The 17737-nt window shown below is 48.2% G+C and overlaps 1 protein-coding gene across 7 annotated transcripts in view; it reads right to left on the bottom strand.

Moving 5' to 3' along the window:
* MAMDC2 (MAM domain containing 2) overlaps positions 1 to 13476 on the bottom strand; it is an 85874-nt gene extending 72398 nt beyond the window's left edge. For 5 of the 7 annotated variants that reach the window (XM_081930574.1, XM_081930577.1, XM_081930579.1 and 2 more), the window contains exons 1-2: positions 13411 to 13476; positions 13175 to 13291 (exon numbers count right to left, since the gene is read on the bottom strand). In XM_081930574.1, coding sequence (XP_081786700.1) covers positions 13175 to 13291; positions 13411 to 13441 — 148 coding nt within the window. In that variant the 5' untranslated portion in view covers positions 13442 to 13476. Of the gene's footprint in view, positions 1 to 9751; positions 10010 to 13174; positions 13292 to 13410 lie in introns of those variants that run through there. The other 2 variants (XM_081930575.1, XM_081930576.1) reach the window with 2 other exon arrangements.
* Positions 13477 to 17737: the final 4261 nt, after the last annotated feature.

Raw genomic sequence — 17737 nt, 5'->3', positions numbered from 1 at the left:
AAACTTCACCAAACACAATACTCTAAATTGATAAACCAGGAAGTGGAGTGGAAAGTTAAGCTAATGAAACAAAGATCATTAGAATCGGCAAATAAATGTGGAAAACTGTTAGCATGGCAGTTGAAAAAGAGACAAAAACTAAATACGGTCACAAACCTAGAGATTGAAGGAAGAAATATTCAGAATCCAGTGGATATCAGAAAGTGTTTCCAGAGATATTTCAAACAACTATACACTCAAGGGCCGCAAAATGAGGTTGAGATAGAACAATTTTTGATAAAGAATGGTTTACCAAAGCTGTCTCAAGAAAATAGAACAATCCTGAATTATAAAATAACACAACAAGAGATTGAAGAAGCCATTCAGAATATGCAATTGGGCAAGTCTCCAGGGCCAGATGGGCTTACCTCCAAATACTATAAGACATTGAAAGACTATCTGATACATCCATTAATGGAGATTTGCAATGAAATTATGGAGGGGAAGAAGGCACCGGAATCGTGGAAAGAAGCTTTCATCACATTGATACCTAAACTAGAAACTGAAAAGACACAACTCAAGAACTACCGCCCCATCTCCCTCCTAAATGTGGATTATAAAATATTTGCAGACATTTTAGCAAGTAGACTTAAAAAAGTTTTAAATGAAGTAATTCATAAGGACCAGGCAGGCTTTCTCCCAGGTAGACATTTGTTTGCTAACACAAGGAACATTATTGACATTTTGGAACTTTTGCAAACAAATATTAATCCAAAAGCAGTGTTAATATTTATAGACGCGGAGAAGGCCTTTGATAATATTTCATAGAAGTTTATGAAGAAAAACTTGGAAGGGATGGGAGTGGGACGGGGATTTGAGAATGGGATAGACACAATTTATTCAGAACAAAAGGCTAAATTGATAGTGAACAATGTGGTGACGGAAGAGTTCAAAATTGAAAAAGGAACACGACAAGGTTACCCTATCTCTCCTTTCTTATTTATTTCGGTCCTGGAGGTGCTCTTGAATATGATTTAAGGGGACCGGTTGGTGGAAGGAATTCAGGTTGGAGCGAAACAGTATAAACTTAAAGTTTTTGCAGATGACCTGGTTTTGACCCTACAGGAACCAGAATCTAGTACGAAAAGGGTATTACAATTGATTCAGGAGTTTGGTCGGGTGGCGGGATTTAAACTCAACAAGCAGAAAACTAAGGTATTGGGGGGAAAATTGACACCTTCAGAATCAGAAAGGTTTCAGAAAGAGACAGAGTTAAACGTGGTTAAAAAAGTAAGATACCTAGGGGTAAACATAACAGCTAAGAATCTGAGTCTATTTAAGGATAACTATGAAAAGTGTTGGTCTGAAATTAAAAGGGATTTAGAAGGTTGGTCAAGATTGAAACTTTCCTTGTCGGGCCGAATTGCTGCTATAAAGATGAATGTACTGCCAAAAATGCTGTTTTGTTCCAGACTTTACAGATTGTGGATAAAACGGAGTGTTTTGGGAGGTGGCAAATAGATATTTCCAAATTTGTCTGGCAGGGCAAAAAGCCCAGAATTAAGTTCAAGATATTAACTGATGCTAAAGAAAGAGGGGGCTTTGCCCTGCCAGACTTAAAGTTGTATTATGAATCAGCAGCTTTCTGCTGGTTGAAAGATTGGCTGCTTCTTGAAAACACTGATGTTTTGGATCTGGAAGGTTTTAACAATGCTTATGGATGGCATGCATATTTGTGGTACGACAAGGTTAAAAGTCATAAGGCTTTCAAGAACCATATCGTCAGGAAAGCAGTGTTTAATGTCTGGACAAAATATAAAGACTTATTGGAAAACAAGACCCCAAGGTGGTTATCACCAATGGAAGCTAAGGCCCGGAAAAGACTCAATATGGAGGCCAAATGGCCGAAATATTGGGAAATATTAGAAAAAGATGGAGATAATTGGAGGCTGCAGAGTTTGGAGAAACTAAAAGATAAAGTGCGAGATTGGTTACATTATGCTCAGATTAAAGAGGTTTTTAAGTTGGATAAAAAGATAGGATTCCAGGTGGAAAAATCAAAGTTGGAAACGGAATTGTTAGAACCCAAGACTAAGGTACTTTCAAGAATGTATAACTTGCTGTTAAAATGGAATACACAAGATGAAACGGTCAAATCGGCTATGATAAAATGGGCACAGGACATTGGGTACAATATCATGTTTGCTGACTGGGAAAGGTTATGGACCACCAGTTTGAAATTCACGGCATGTAACGCCTTGAAAGAAAATATTATGAAAATGATATATAGGTGGTACATGACTCCAGTCAAGCTTGCAAAAATATACCATGTCATGTTGGAAATGTAAAGAAACTGAAGGAACGTTCTTTCACCTCTGGTGGACCTGCCCTAGAGTTAAGGCTTTCTGGGAAATGATATATAATGAGTTGAAAAAGGTATTTAAGTATACCTTCCCTAAGAAACCAGAGGCCTTTCTCTTAGGCATCGTCGGCCAGAGGGTGTTAAAGAAGGACCGAACATTTTTTATGTATGCAACAACAACAGCAAGGATACTTGTCGCCAAACACTGGAAAACCCAAGATTTGCCCACACTGGAAGAATGGCAGATGCAACTGATAGACTATATGGAACTAGCAGAAATGACTGGCAGAATCTGAGACCTGGGAGAAGAGGCTGTGGAGGAGGACTGGAAGAAATTTAAGGACTATTTACAAAAATATTGTAAATTGTATGAGTGTTAAGAAAGATGTAAGATTATAAATAATATGGCACCATTAAGTTAGTTGAAAGGAATACAGTGGTGCCCCGCAAGACGAATGCCTCGCAAGACGAAAAACCCGCAAGACGAAAGGGTTTTTCATTTTTTGCGACGCTTCGCTAGACGATTTTCCCTATGGGCTTGCATCGCAAGACGAAAGCCCATAGGGAAATCTCGGGGACCTCTTTTAAATGCTGGCGGTGGGGAGCAAAGCCTTTTCCCCCCCCTCCGGACTTCAGAAGAGGTCCAGGAAGGCCGGCGGGGGCGAAAGGCTTTGCTCCCCACCGCCAGCATTTTAAAAGCGGTCCGGGATAGCAGGGAAGCGCTTCCCGCTATCCCGGACGGCTTTTGAAGGCAGGCGGGGGGAGCAAAGACTTTTGCCCCCCGCCAGCCTTCAGAAGAGGTCCTGGACCTCTTCCGAAGGCGGGCGGGGGGCAAAAGTCTTTGCTCCCCCCTGCCTGCCTTTCCGGGAGAGTGGAAAAGGCAGCGCTGCCTTCCCGCTCTCTCGGAATGGCAAGCAGGGGGGAGCAAAGACTTTTGCCCCCCGCCCGCCTTCGGAAGAGGTCCAGGACCTCTTCCGAAGGCGGGCGAGGGGCAAAAGTCTTTGCCCCCCCTGCCTGCCTAACCGGGGGCTTTTAAATCGCCCCGGGACTGTCCGGGGCGATTTAAAAGCCCCCGGACGGCTTTTGAAGGCAGGCGGGGGGGAGCAAAGACTTTTGTCCCCCTGCCTGCCTTCCCGGTCTTTGTCCCCCTGCCTGCCTTCCCGGGGGCTTTTAAATCGCCCCGGGACAGCTGAGAATTCCTCCGCTGTCCCTGGGCGATTTTAAAATGCTGGCGGGCGGCAGCGAAGGCTTCGCTGCCGCCCGCCAGCATTTTAAAAGCCCCCGGGACAGCGGAAAAGTCTCCGCTGTCCCGGGAAGGCAGGCGGGGGGAAGCAAAGACTTTTGCCCCCGTCAGCCTTCAGAAGAGGTCGGGGGACAGACTGTCCCCAGACCTGGTCTGAAGGCGGTTCGGTTTCCATAGGAACGCATTAATTGATTTTTAATGCATTCCTATGGGAAACCGTGCTTCGCAAGACGAAAAACTCGCAAGACGAAAAGACTTGCGGAACGAATTAATTTCGTCTTGCGAGGCACCACTGTATGAAGATAAGTGAAAATATAAGAAAAGATAAAATTTTGGATAAATATTATGCTAAAATTAAGCTTTTAAGGTTTGGGTAAAAATATCTAAAATTAGGGACACAATATTGGAAAATTATAAAATAAGAATTGAAACAAGGTGATAAATTGCTGGGTAAAGTTTGATAAACTTGGAACGCAGGAACGAGAGATGTGAGGAAGTCCAAAGAAGCGAAGAAAATATGGCTATTGTAAAGTTATATGTTATTTTGTCTGTTTTTTTCTATTGTATTAAGAAAATCTTTAATAAATATCTTATAAAAACAACAACAGAGGGCCAGATTTGAATCAAAATTCTGAATCAGAACTTGGGGATATAGAGGGACTTTTAACCATTTAACTCATCCAGATTGGGCCCCCTAGGTGGGAACTGAGGATGAACCAAGGATATGACAAACCTACTAAAGCTAGCAAAGATTTTAAACTAGGACTCCCCCTGACATGGAACCATTAAGAATACTGGTGGTTCCCCCCCCCCACCAATATTTTCTTTCAATACAAGTTAAGCAGTCTGTAATAAAAGTCATGTACTATTGATGGAATTCAATGGCTCATTTAGGGATAGTGCACATATTAGAGTAACTACATGGGCATCACTTTCAAATTGCTCTACAGGAAGATTAATATTTTTCATATGATTAAATAGTACATCCAATGGTCAAGAAGGCAGTTTCTACACATGTTGTAGAGAGAAGTGAGTGGTAGATGGGGCTCATCAGCCTGGAAAGTAGTCCATCTGGGAGAAGGACAACTCTGATCCCCACCCTCCACTGCCTTGGGAGATATTTTTGGGAGAGGAAAAGGCCAAGGAGTAAATCCTACACAAATCTTGAGTGGGTCCCTAAGACAGTTGGACGGCACCTTGCATGCCTCCTTCTGGCTACTCCTGCAGCTAAGGGGGTGCCAAATGTATTGCTCTGCTTTCCTTTGGACCAAGCCCCTTGCCAGGCTGCACGAGGAGCGTCTTGTCATCTGGGCAACCCGGGACCTCCAGACACACTGCCCAGGCCTGTGTCCTGGGGAGGTCACTTGGGTGCTGCTAACACAAAGGTTTGACTTCACTCCTGGAGGTGCCCTCCATTGTCTCTTGAGACAGGCAGATGCCAACAACAACAAATGCATTATTATTTCTTGTTTTATTCTGGCACTCAGGACTTCTCAGACTATGCATGTACCACTTTACATGCCAGACTGGGCATGTGCTGGTCCCGGGGGGGGGGGGGTTAACGTGAGGCATGGACAAAATCCGGTCCTGGGCCAAGGGTCTGGAGGCTGTCCACCAAGGGCGAAGTGGGGTCCAAAGCAAGAAGCCGGACGTGGTCGGGAACTCCGGAAAAACAGGTCCGGGTGCTGGCAGAAACCGGTTTCCAACGTCGTTGCTCCATCAACCTGGGACTGGGCTGACTGGCCTTTATCTCCTATGAGGCCTAGGGCGGTCCCGGCCCACAGGTGACTCGCCTCTCCTGGCCTTAAGGTGAGCACTCCTCCTGAGAGAACCTAGTTCCCTCCGCCTCTCTGTCCTGAGCCTCTGCAGCTCAGGAGAGGCTGGAGGGTTACTGGACCCAGAGGCAACCTCCTCTTCCCCTGACAGGGCTGGGAGAGGTGCACCTGCAAGCAATGGGTCCTCGATCACCTCCGGAGCCAGAGTGGATACATCTAGTGTCTGCTCCTGAGGACACGGCACAGGTGCAGGTCCTTCAGATTCAAGCCCCTGCCCCGGCTCAGCCGGCCCTGGAGGTGGGGACTCCTCAGGTTCAGCTTCTGAATCAGATTCCCAGGCCATCACAGGGCAGCTGCTCTGGTTGCCATTGCTTATCTTCTTGGCGGTAGGTCTCAGCTAATTCATCTCTCCTCATCTGTGGGCCTCTGGAAGGTGAAATGTTTTTAAATTGCCACTTCCACTCAGGACAGTTATTACTTTAGCCATTTGATCATTGAGGTGGACAGAAGGCAGCTGGGGTTCAGCAGAGCTGCTCAGTTTCTGTCTTGGCTTCTTGACAAATGTGCAGAGGAAGGGGAAGGTGCTGCTCTGGTGGAGGGAATAAGTATACCTAACAGGGATCTTTCTAGGCACATGTGCTGATGGCTTGGTGCTATGAAAGTATTTTTTAAAAATAATGGATTAATCTATTAAAAACCAAATGATTAATCAAGTCAAATTTATTTCATCGACTTGATCAGATTAGTTGCTACTTAAAACCCTATGACTTTAAACCAAAAGGTCATTTATGTGAACGTTACAAGTTCTGGGAAGGGGAAAGCATATTCATCATCATCATTTCATATCTGTAAACACAGTATTGTTCCCAAACATCTGGCTAGCAACAGCAGGAATACTTTCAATGTGCTGTATCGAGTCCATCATGCACTGACTTCACAAAGCAACCTAGATAATTTTTCTACCTTTATGACCTGGTTCTGAAATAAACGTGGTCCAACATCCAGCACTCATTGCTCAGCTTCTAAATTTTGGTTTTGCATCAACTATTACTGCCATCAAAATAGGGAGATTACAAGAAAGGACTTTGATGCTACTGGGAATCTCCTAGTTTTAGTTATAGTTTATTTATTTAGAAACATTTTATCCCAATTTTCATCGTCATTGATCCCATGGTGGTGTACAAATGTATTATGGGAAAACAAACAAACATAAAAGGATAATACATGGGAGAAGCAGAACCAATACTCGATTCAATTAAAACGCATAAAACCATAAAATGCTATAGATGATTCTATAAAATCACAATACTTAAAAGTCTGGGGAAATACCGTACTTTTCCATGTATAAGACTAGGTTCTTTTACTCAAAAAGAAGGTTTAAAAAGTGGGGGCATCTTCTACACGGGTAGTGGGTAGGGGTGATGGGTGATTGGTTGCAGCTGCGAGCTGGCAATTTGTAGTGTGATTGGTGGCTGCGGCAAGGGTTGCTTTGCATTGGCTGTGGGAAATTGGTGTGTGATTGGTTGCTGTGTCAAGGGCTGCTGAGGAATGCCCAAAAAATAAAAAAAAGCTCAACAACTTTGGGCCATTTTCTGAAATTGCAGTTCCCCAAAATAGGGGCCGTGTTATACACAGAAAAGTACGGTAATTACTGTATTGGCCTGAATATAAGCCTCACCCCCCCCAATTCCAACCATGAAAAATTAAAGTGCAGCTTATATTCGAGACCTTATGGTATGCAACCAGGAGCGCGGGACAAACAGTGCCAGGAGAGTGGCAAAGCGGTGCCTGCCCCTTGCGTAGTCCTCCGTCCTCTCCCCCAAGGCCAGGAAGGGAGAGAGCGAGAAAGGGGAAAGGCCTCCGGCGACACAGCTCGGCTCCCCCTGAGCCCCCGGGTTGCGGGCGGCTATGGCACGAGCCAAGGCGCGGGTGGAGCAGCGAGCGGGATCTTTAGCCCCCTGCAGGGGACGCGGGTGGAGCTGTGGGCTCCTCTTGGGCTTGCCGATCAGAAGGTCGGCAGTTCGAATCCCCACCACAGGGTGAGCTCCCGTTGCTCGGTCCCTGCTCCTGCCAACCTAGCAGTTCGAAAGCACGTAAAAGTGCAAGTAGATAAATAGGTACTGCTCCAGCGGGAAGGTAAACAGCGTTTCTGTGTCTGCTCTGGTCCGCAAGAAGCGGCTTAGTCATGCTGGCCACATGACCTGGAAGCTGTACGCCGGCTCCCTCGGCCAATAAAGCGAGATGAGCGCCGCAACCCCAGAGTCGGTCACGACTGGACCTAATGGTCAGGGGTCCCTTTACCTTTAGCCCCACGCAACCTCTCCCTGCCGGGAGAGGCTGTGTGGAGCTAAAGAAGCCATAGCCCCGTGCAGCCTCTCCCTGCCGGAAGGCACAAGCCAAGGCAGCCAGCAGGATGGATCCTGCTCGCTGCTTTGGCTTCCTCTTTAGCCCCACGCGATCCCTCCCTGCCAGAGGGGTTGTGCGCGGCTATTGCACAAGCCTGCATTCGCTCCATAGGACGCACACACATTCCCCCTCAATTTTTGGAGGGGAAAAACTGCGTCCAATAGAGCGAAAAATACGGTACTCAGAAACTTCAGAGGAAATAATCATGCCCTCCTAGGTTTCATGATACAGAGGCAAGGGAAAGCGAACACTCTGGACTTTAAGAAGGCCAATTTCAAAAAGCTTAAGGAGCTACTAGGTGAGATCCCATGGTCAGAAATACTTGAAGAGAAGGGAGTCCAAGATGGATGGGAGTTTCTTAAAGGAGAAATACTGAAGGCCCAAATACAGACAATTCCAACATGAAAGAAAAGTGTGAGGCATCTCAGGATACCAGTGTGGCTGCATAAGGAGCTTATAGATGAGCTAAGAATTAAGAAGGGCATTATTAGACGCCTGCTTCTTGGGAGGAAAGCAATGACAAACCTAGACAGCATCTTAAAAGCAGAGACATCACCTTGCCAACAAAGGTCCGTATAGTAAAAGCTCTGGTTTTCCCAGTAGTGATGTATGGGAGTGAGAGCTGGACCATAAAGAAGGCTGATTGCCAAAGAATGGATGCTTTTGAATTCTGGTGCTGGAGGAGACTCTTGAGAGTCCCATGGACTGCAAGAAGAACAAACCTCTCCATTCTGAAGGAAATCAGCCCTGAGTGCTCACTGGAAGGACAGATCCTGAAACTGAGGCTCCAATACTTTGGCCACCTCATGAGAAGAGAAGACTCCCTGGAAAAAGACCCTGATGCTGGGAAAGATGGAGGGCCCAAGGAGAAGGGTACGGCAGAGGACGAGATGGTGGGACAGTGTTCTCGAAGCTACAAACATGAGTCTGACCAAACTGCGGGAGGCAGTGGAAGACAGGAGTGCCTGGCGTGCTCTGGTCCACGCAGTCACGAAGAGTCAGACATGACTAAACGACTAAACAACAACATTATTATTACTATTATTACTGGCCAATGGATCCAGATTTGTATCTATAAATTTATCAGCATAAAGCAACAGCTGGGCTCAGCTTTGTCTCCAGAAGCCATTCACCAGTGCCAGCCAGAGCTAAATTTGCAAAACTAAACATGTCAAATAGCAGCACTCCAGAATAATTATACCAATATGCTTAGCATGAATTTCAAGCATTAAAAGTAGTTTGCAACTCTACAATTCTATGATCCTGCTCTCACAGTGGCTGTCTGGATGCCTGTGAGAAACCAGTGAGCAGAATGGCCTATCTTCATTTCATAACAGACCCTCCCTCGCCTTGCCCCACAGGTGGCTCGGGCACCTGACCACAGGAAAGCGAACCCTTCTATGGTCAGAGGGTAGCCACTTTATCGGTCACAGGCAACTTTGAAATGCAGGTCGCAATTACCGTATTTTTTGCTCTATAAGACTCACTTTTTCCCTCCTAAAAAGTAAGGGGAAATGTGTGTGCGTCTTATGGAGTGAATGCAGGCTGCACAGCTATCCCAAAAGCCAGAACAGCAAGAGGGATTGCTGCTTTCACTGCTCAGCGATCCCTCTTGCTGTTCTAGCTTCTGAGATTCAGAATATTTTTTTTCTTGTTTTCCTCCACAAAAAACTAGGTGCGTCTTGTGGTCTGGTGCGTCTTATAGAGCGAAAAATACGGTATATGTATCAATGGCCACCAGCGACTCATCAAAGTTGCACTATAGCACTTGTGGAGAATTTGAAAATAAAACCCTTAGATAATTTTTTCTCAAGTAATTATATTGTGGTCCAAACAACAGAGGTGACAAGAGATACTTTAGGAGACTGAGGGTAGGGTTGTTCTGAGTGAAATGAATAAAAAGTGAGGCCAGAAGGTTGGTCAGTCAGAGACACAGAGTTCAAGGAAGATCAAAATCCAGGCATCTGTTAGCTGTAAAAAGCTGACCTGAAGACATTGTGGTATCCTCAGAGAGTGGCAACTAATTTAGCCTTTTCTGTTCTGAATCTTCAGCAGTTTGATCTGACCATTTGTGTCCCTTCTTTTTCTCTTTTGGCTAGAGAGATGGAATAAGTTAACATTTGAACTTTCAGTCAGAAATATAAAAGTTCCCTCAAGTATTCTGAGCTACACCTGCATTTGGAGTGTCCCATCTGTGCTGGTATCACAAATCTCTGGTTTAATATTTCTGAAATATTAAGCAGAATATAAATGTGTTAAAATAAAATAAATAAATAAGTTGTATTATTTGTTTATTTTAGGCATTTATTTTAGGCTATTTTAGCTGAGAAGTTCCCAGAGCTTGTGTTAAAACACAATTAAAGCAGTATTCATAGAATCATAGCATTGCAGAGCTGGAAGGGCCACAAGGGTCATTTAGTCCAACCCCCTGCAATGCAGGAAACCTTTTGCCCAATGTAGGGCAAAGAGAACAGTCTTCCATTTTAGCTGCAATGAGCACCAAGACTGTCATGGTTTCAAAGAGGCTTTTGAGAGTCAGGTGCACCAATTAAGAAAAACTGACATTCGACAAACCTTTTATCTGGAAGCATCTATACATTAACTCAAAACTTAATAAATAAAAGTCTATTCAATAGTTCTGGTAAAAATCTTTCTATACAAATGCTCACTCAATATTTAAATATTTTGCAGCATAATTTACAAAGTCCTTTTTTATTTTAGAAATGTTTATAAATATTACAATCTATTTATAAATCATAATGCTGGCTTTATTATTTCAGTATATTGCCTGGACAAGCAGGTGTGCCCATAAACTGGAGGCACACACACAGAAGGACACAAAACTTCATAATTTCCCCCACAGCTCACATCACTAAACTCTTGAAAAATACGTATGGCATAATACACAAGGTCTGTTTTGCAAGCTGCCCATCTATTGCAGCCTATCTCCAGCACTAGCAAACTGGCAGATCAGCAGATCTCAGATTATATTCCTGACTAGAGAAGAAAACAAAACAAAATCAGTCATGTTTTTAAAACCGGGACACATCTGCCCATCTAATTTTACTGATTAATTCAGTGCAAGTTTAAGAATAATAAGACAATTTGCCTTGTTATGTTCATTCAGTTTTTGAACATCCTTAAGCAATATCCTTAAGGGATGTGGGTGGCGCTGTGGTCTAAACCACAGAGCCTAGGGCTTGCCGATTGGAAGGTTGGCAGTTCGGAGGTAATGCCGTTTACCTTCCCACCGGAGCGGTACCTGTTTATCTACTTGCACTTTTTGGCATGCTTTCGAACTGCTCGGTTGACAGGAGCAAGGACCAAACAACGGGAACTCACCCCGTCACAGGGATTTGAACCACCGACCTTCTGATTGGCAAGCCCAAGAGGCTCAGTGGTTTAGACCACAGCGCCACCCGCATTGGCTTATATTCGGGACCTTATGCCACCAGCAAAGTGGTGCAGCTCCCCCCCCCCCAAGGAAGCAGCCCAGGAGCATGGCTACTCTCTGCTCCAAAGCCTCCCCAAAACCGTGGAAACGAAGGGGGGAAGCGGGGGAGCCACGCTGCTTTGCTGGCAGCTTCCCCCCTTTATCTCCAGTGGCAGGCTGCGCGCCTTTGCCCTGCGTTCCCAGACTGCTGGGGGGGGGGAGTTGTGCAGCCCCCAGGAAGCAGCCCGGGAGCGCGACCGCCCAACGCTCCCCAGCCTCCCCCAAGCTGCCGGAAAGAATCAGGGAGGTTAACGGCAAAGCGGTGTGGCTCCTCCCCAGGAAGCAGCCTTGGTATTGTGGGGGGTTTTCCCTCCCCCCCCTTCATTTTTCAAGGTGCGGCTTATTTGTGGGTGCAGCTTATATTCGGGCCAATACGGTAACTGGTATAGATTCTGTGCTTCTGACATGGTTGCATACTACTGAGAGATTAATAGGAAACACAACTCTCCTATTTCTACAGGCTTTCCCAGAAGGATGAGTTGACTCAAGGAGACACCAAATGTCTTTTGGAAAACTGTTTTTACCTGTCTTCTTTTTTGCAATTTTATTGTTTACACTACTTGCTAATGCTTAGTGGTCTATATGGATCAGGCCAGTGGCCCATGTAGTCCAGCATTCGGTGTGCAGTGACCAACCACATGCTGATGGAAAGCAGTCAGGTTGCATAACACTTTCAAATACAGTGGTACCCCAGATTACAGACGCTTCAGGTTACAGACTCCGCTAACCCAGAAATAGTACCTCGGGTTAAGAACTTTGCTTCAGGATGAAAACAGAAATTGTGCGGCGGCAGCAGGAGGCCCCATTAGCTAAAGTGGTACCTCAGGTTAAGAACAGTTTCAAGTTAAGAATGGACCTCCAGAACGAATTAAGTTCTTAACCTGAGGTACCACTGTAGAAAGTTAAAAGCTTTAGATCTCATGGAATGTTTTCAACAAAATGGTTCCTCCCACCCCAGACAATTGCTTCTCATCCTTTTTGGAAGCTAGGTTGTTATATAATAATAATAATAATAATAATAATAATAATAATAATAATAATAATATATACCCCGCCCATCTGGCTGGGTTTCACCAGCCACTCTTGTACTTGGAGCAGGGCCTTTGCACTGGTAGCTCCAGGCTTTCCCTGGAAACAGATTTCAAAGAACAGAAACACTCATTCCACCTAGCTTTTGGGTATACATTCTTTTCTGGAGAGTACTGTGGTATTTTTTCTGCTGCTTTTATTTTTCTCTGTTTGGATTTTAGGATGTTTTGTTGGTTTCACTTTGTGTGTATGTATGTCATAAATAATATTTTATTCTGCAAAGCATTTTCACCCTTTTCAGACATTTGAAAGGGACTTCTAAAAAAGCATTAGCTAGATGCCAATGTGCACACAGTAACCTTTCCCTCCCAGTTGAAGGAAACCCTACTTATGTGCATCTGCACATGCACTAGTCTCCCTTTCCAAATGATGCAGTACAGCTGACATGAATCTACACTTTCCCCCTTTTTTTCTTTTTTCTGCATCACTTTACTTCTTTATAGGTAATTCAAATTATTTCAGCAAAATATTAATACCCCCCCCCATGTATGTCAGTGTCTGGAGGCCGAGCCCCCTGGCGCAGTCTTGGGTGCTCCTTCATGTGTTTTGAAAACTTTCTTTAAACTTTTTAAGCATGCAGCTGCCTGACAGCAGTTCCCAAAGCATTTTCGTTAGCTTAGCCCTTGGATGGGATCTAGTCTGCGCTCTTCTTGTATGGCTTAAGCCGAGCTGCGGGGGTCCCTGAGGGCCTTGGAGCGGCTGCGAGAAGCCGGCTTCGAGCAGACGTCTCTTCTGGGAGGCTTCGCAACGGGGCAGCGAGAGGTGGGTGCCTTCCTCTGCCATCTTGAGCCGGAGAGGCCGAGGGGAACCGGGAGCATCTTCCTTACCTTCCTCGCTCAGGGTCCACGGCAGGGTCGCCGGCTCGGACGCGTAGCCACAGGCGCTGCCCTCGAAGGCGCACGAGCCGGCGGGCGGGAGGCGCAGCGCTCCGGAGACGCGCAAGGCTGCGGGGACAAAGCGAGCGCGCTCAGTCGGCGGGAGGAGCCCCGAGAAGCCCCGGCCCGGCCCCGGGGAGAGCGGCGGCGGCGGCGGCGGCCGGGCCGGCTCTCTGGCACCTGCTTACCTTGCACCGCGAGGAGACCCAGCAGCAGCATCGCGTCCCGCGGAGGAAGGAGAGGCGCGGCGGCGGCGGCGGGGAGGGGAAGCGGCGTTAAAAGGCCGGCGGGCGGACTGGAGGGGGCGGAGGAGGGAAGAGGGCTGAGCTTGGCTCGGCGGCGGGAGGAGGAAGGCGGCCCGCCAGCCCAGCAGCTGCTGCCCGGCCGGCGGCGAGGCGCCCGCCCAGGGACGAGGCCCAGCGCCAGGGGCAGGGCCAGCCCCGGGGCCGGAGTCCAGCTGCCCGTCCAGCACGCCCCCCCCCCGCCAGTGCCCCAGAAGTGTAGGGTCGACGCGGGGCTGGGAATGGCAGCACTTCCCGAGGAAACGCCACTTCCCGGGCGGGCGGGCGGGGGCTCGGAGGACTTGCAGCCCGGCTTGGTCTGCGCCTCTGCGGGGGGGGGGCGGGGGCTTCCAGGCCACTTCATGGGGCCGCTTGTTCGAGAGCATCATCATCTCTGTTTCATGCCTTTCTTTTCAACCTTTGCAGAGTCTGCTATGTACTGAAGTTCTCACCCTGGGCCAGCAGGGGGATACTGTAGATAGTTTTCACTCAGGTCCACATATGCAAATAAGGGATTGAAAGTGACGTTCAGTGATTGGATAGTTACAGAAAGTGTTACAGTTGCGTTGTGGTGGAGCTCTATAGAAGCAGGCTGGCTGAACCCTTCAGTTCAGTTCTGTTCTGGCCTGTGAATAAACAGGAGCTGTTTGAAGAATCGCTGTGTCATTTGATATGTTCACCCACAAGTTAACACTGGCAATGAGGATGGGATCGATGGACATCAGAGCACAGCCAGATGCGGCCATCCTCTGAACTGAGCTGAATCACTGAGCTGAATCATTGAGCGAAATCACTGGACAGAACCAATTCGGAGTTGACTGTTCTGGCTAGAGTACTGTCTTCCAGCCATCGCCCTTCACGCCGGCATCGGAATCATGGCTTCACTTGTGCCTCTACTGCCATTTGCGCCAGCCTCTGAATCATGGGACTCCTACCTCCCTCAGTTTGACTGCTACCTCCAAGCCAACGAGCTGACAGAAGTGTCAGAGGAGCGTAAGCGGGGCCTATTCCTCAGCCTCTGTGGGCCCGAGGTGTTCAAGACGACCCGAGCATTGGTTGCGCCTCAAGCAGTCCAGGCAGCATCATGGGACACGATTCAAGAGAAGCTCCGCAACACTACGCGCCAAAGCCGTCCAAGCTGACTCGGCCCCGAACACACTGGCCAGATGCTTGGAAGCTGTGGCTGGATGGTTTCGTGGGAGCCGATCCATAAATAGCAACACCCTAGTGGTCCCGGGCCCTAAGGAAGTTAGATTGGCTTCAACCAGAGCCAGGGCCTTTTCAACTCTGGCTCCAGCCTGGTGGAACGCTCTGCCTCATGAGACCAGGGCCCTGCAGGATCTGATTTCTTTCCGCAGGGCCTGTAAGACAGAGTTGTACTGCCTGGCCTTTGGCTTGGAGCCAATTTGATTCCCTCCCTCTCTTTCTTTTTCCTTTTCCTTTTTATGTTTCAATATTTTAATGTTGTATTTTAATTTTGTTTTTAAGTTGTATTCATTCAACTTGTTTTTATTATTGCTTGAAAGCTGCTCTGAGCCCGGCCTTGGCTGGGGAGGGCGGGGTATAAATAAAAATTATTATTATTATTATTATTATTAAGATTGCTGCCCGCCATGCATTCTACCACCGGAACCAGGCAAAGGGGGAGTCAATTAACAACTACACTGCTGCCCTCCGACAGGCTGCAAAGCACTGCAAGTTCCGAGACTTAGATGATGCCCTGATGGATTGAATCGTCTGTGGGGTCCGGGACATCCATTTGCAACGGCGTCTCCTCGCCAAGCCAGACCTCACGCTGCAGAAAGCCATTGGCCCTGGAGATCCGCAAGGCCAGCAGCCCACGTCTTGCTAGGAAGCCAGTTCCAGTGCATCACGAAGAGGCCAGCAGTGACGGGGCATTCTCCAGTGAAGACGTTGACGTGCACCAGACAAAGCGGGAGCACAGGAAGTTCAAACAGAAGTCCAAGGGCCAATCGGAATGTGCCGGCTGCGGAGGCAACCATTCCCGTGCCACGTGTCGATTCAGAGACGCCATCTGTCAGAAGTGTTCCAGAAGGGGCCACATCGCTAAGGTCTGCCGATCGGCTCTGTCCGACACCCCCCATCCACTGACTTGCAAGTCCAAGTCTTCACTCCAGTCCGCCAAGGAAAGCTGTTTCGCTCTCACCAACTGTCGCTGCCCGTCCGGAACCACGATTGGCCAAACTGACTCGCATACGCGATGCAAGCTGAACGTCACGGTGCTCATTGAAGGAGCTCCATGTGACATGGAGATCGACACCGGGTCTGTCCTGTCCATTGTGTCTTGGAGCACCATCAAAAGACTGGTACCCAGAGTGTCCAAAAGGCAACTCGACTCTCACCATGTACACCTGAGAGACTACCAGGGAAACAACATTCCCGTGGTAGGCGTTGGCCGGTTCCGGATCGCCTTCAAGGACTTTTCAGGCCTGCTCCGACTGGTGGTGGTCGAAGGGCAGAGGCCAAGCCTCCTAGGGCTAGACTGGTTTGATGCCCTCGGCCTGGAAGTCACCGGCATCAATTACATCTCTAACGCAGAGACTGAGGGTCTGGTCAAAGACTTTGCTGAGGTTTTAGACGGCACTTTGGGGCAATATACAGGTACGCCCATCTCCTTTAGCCTTGATCCACAAGTCGCCCCCATCAAGCTAAAGCCACGCCGGGTTCCCTTTGCTCTCAAGACTAAGGTGGACGAACAACTGGACAAGCTGATCACCCAAGGAGTTTTGGAGCCGGTTGACCATGCCAAGTGGGAAACCCCCATCGTCACGCCTGTCAAGCCAGACGGGTCGGTGAGAATCTGCGCTGACTACAAGTGCACGATCAACAAGGCACTTCAGCAGCATGCTTACCCGGTTCCTGTTGTTTAACACCTGCTGCATTTCCTGGGTGAGGGTAAGGTCTTCGCTAAGCTGGACCTTGCCCAAGCCTATCAACAACTGCCCGTTGATAATGCCACCGCTGAAGCCCAGACAATTGTCACCCACCGAGGGGCATTTCATTACCGCCATTTGCAGTTTGGGGTGAGTGTGGCTCCTGACATCTTCCAAAGCCTTATGGAGCATCTCCTGCAAGGGCTTCTGGGCGTGGTGCCATATTTCGATGGCGTCTTGGTGTCCGCAGACCCACACCAGCAGCTGTTCGAGCGCCTCCGTGCCGTGCTGACCAGGTTCCAGGAGGCCGGGCTCAAGGTAAAGAGGGAGAAGTGCCAGATCGCTGTTCCACAGGTGGAGTTCCTGGGCTATCTTACCGACGCCTCTGGCCTTCACCCGACGACATCCAAGATCCGCGCTATCCAGCAGGCCCCCATCCCAAAGAACAAGGCATTCTTGGGACTGCTGAACTTTTATAACATGTTCCTGCCCCACAAAGCCACGGTGGCTGAGCCTCTTCACCGACTCCTCAGCACGAAGATACCTTGGTCCCGGGGTCATCGGGAGATGGCGACCTTCAACGCAGTCAAGGCTCTCCTTTCATCGGACAGTGTGCTGGTACAGTACAGTGAAGTCAGGCCGCTGGTGCTTGCCTGCGATGCCTCACCTTTTCGCATTGGTGCTGTCCTTAGTCACCGTTTTCCAGACGGAAGAGAAGCATCGCTTGCCTACTTTTCCAAGAACCTATCTCCGACTGAATGGAATTACAGCCAGCTCGACAAGGAGGCACTGGCACTTGTGGCCGGAGTGAAGAGGTTCCATGAATACCTCTACAGCAGAACTTTCAACCTCATCACCGACCACAAGCTGCTTCTGGGCCTCCTTGCTGGTGATTGACCAACTCCACCAGTCCTCTCGCTGTGCATGCTGTGATGGACTGTTTTCCTGGCTGCCTACCACTCGTCCATTGCCTGGGGAAATTGATAGGCCATGCTGACGCCCTCAGCCGTTGCCCTCTTCCAGCGTTTGTGGAAAACTCGGCTCCTGCTCTATCGCTCCTCCTGATTGAGGATCTTCCAGCAGCGCCTATATCAGCTGCCACTGTGGCCTCCGCATCTGCCCAGGATCGCACCATCAGCTGTGTGCTGAACTGGGCGTGGAGGGGGTGGCCACAAGGGCCTTTTGCATCGGAGTTCCAGCCGTTCGCAACCAGACAACATGAACTCTCGGCTCATCACGGCTGTCTGCTGTGGGGAGACCGCGTCCTGGAGGCTCTGCACGTTGGCCACCCAGGAATCGTCAAAATGTTTTTTTTAAAAAGATATTTATTAAGGTTTTTT

This window comes from Podarcis melisellensis (assembly GCF_964234715.1).
Source record: "Podarcis melisellensis genome assembly, chromosome: 11".
In the NCBI taxonomy this organism is placed as follows: Eukaryota; Metazoa; Chordata; class Lepidosauria; order Squamata; family Lacertidae; genus Podarcis; species Podarcis melisellensis.
This window is presented reverse-complemented; position numbering and strand designations above follow the sequence as displayed.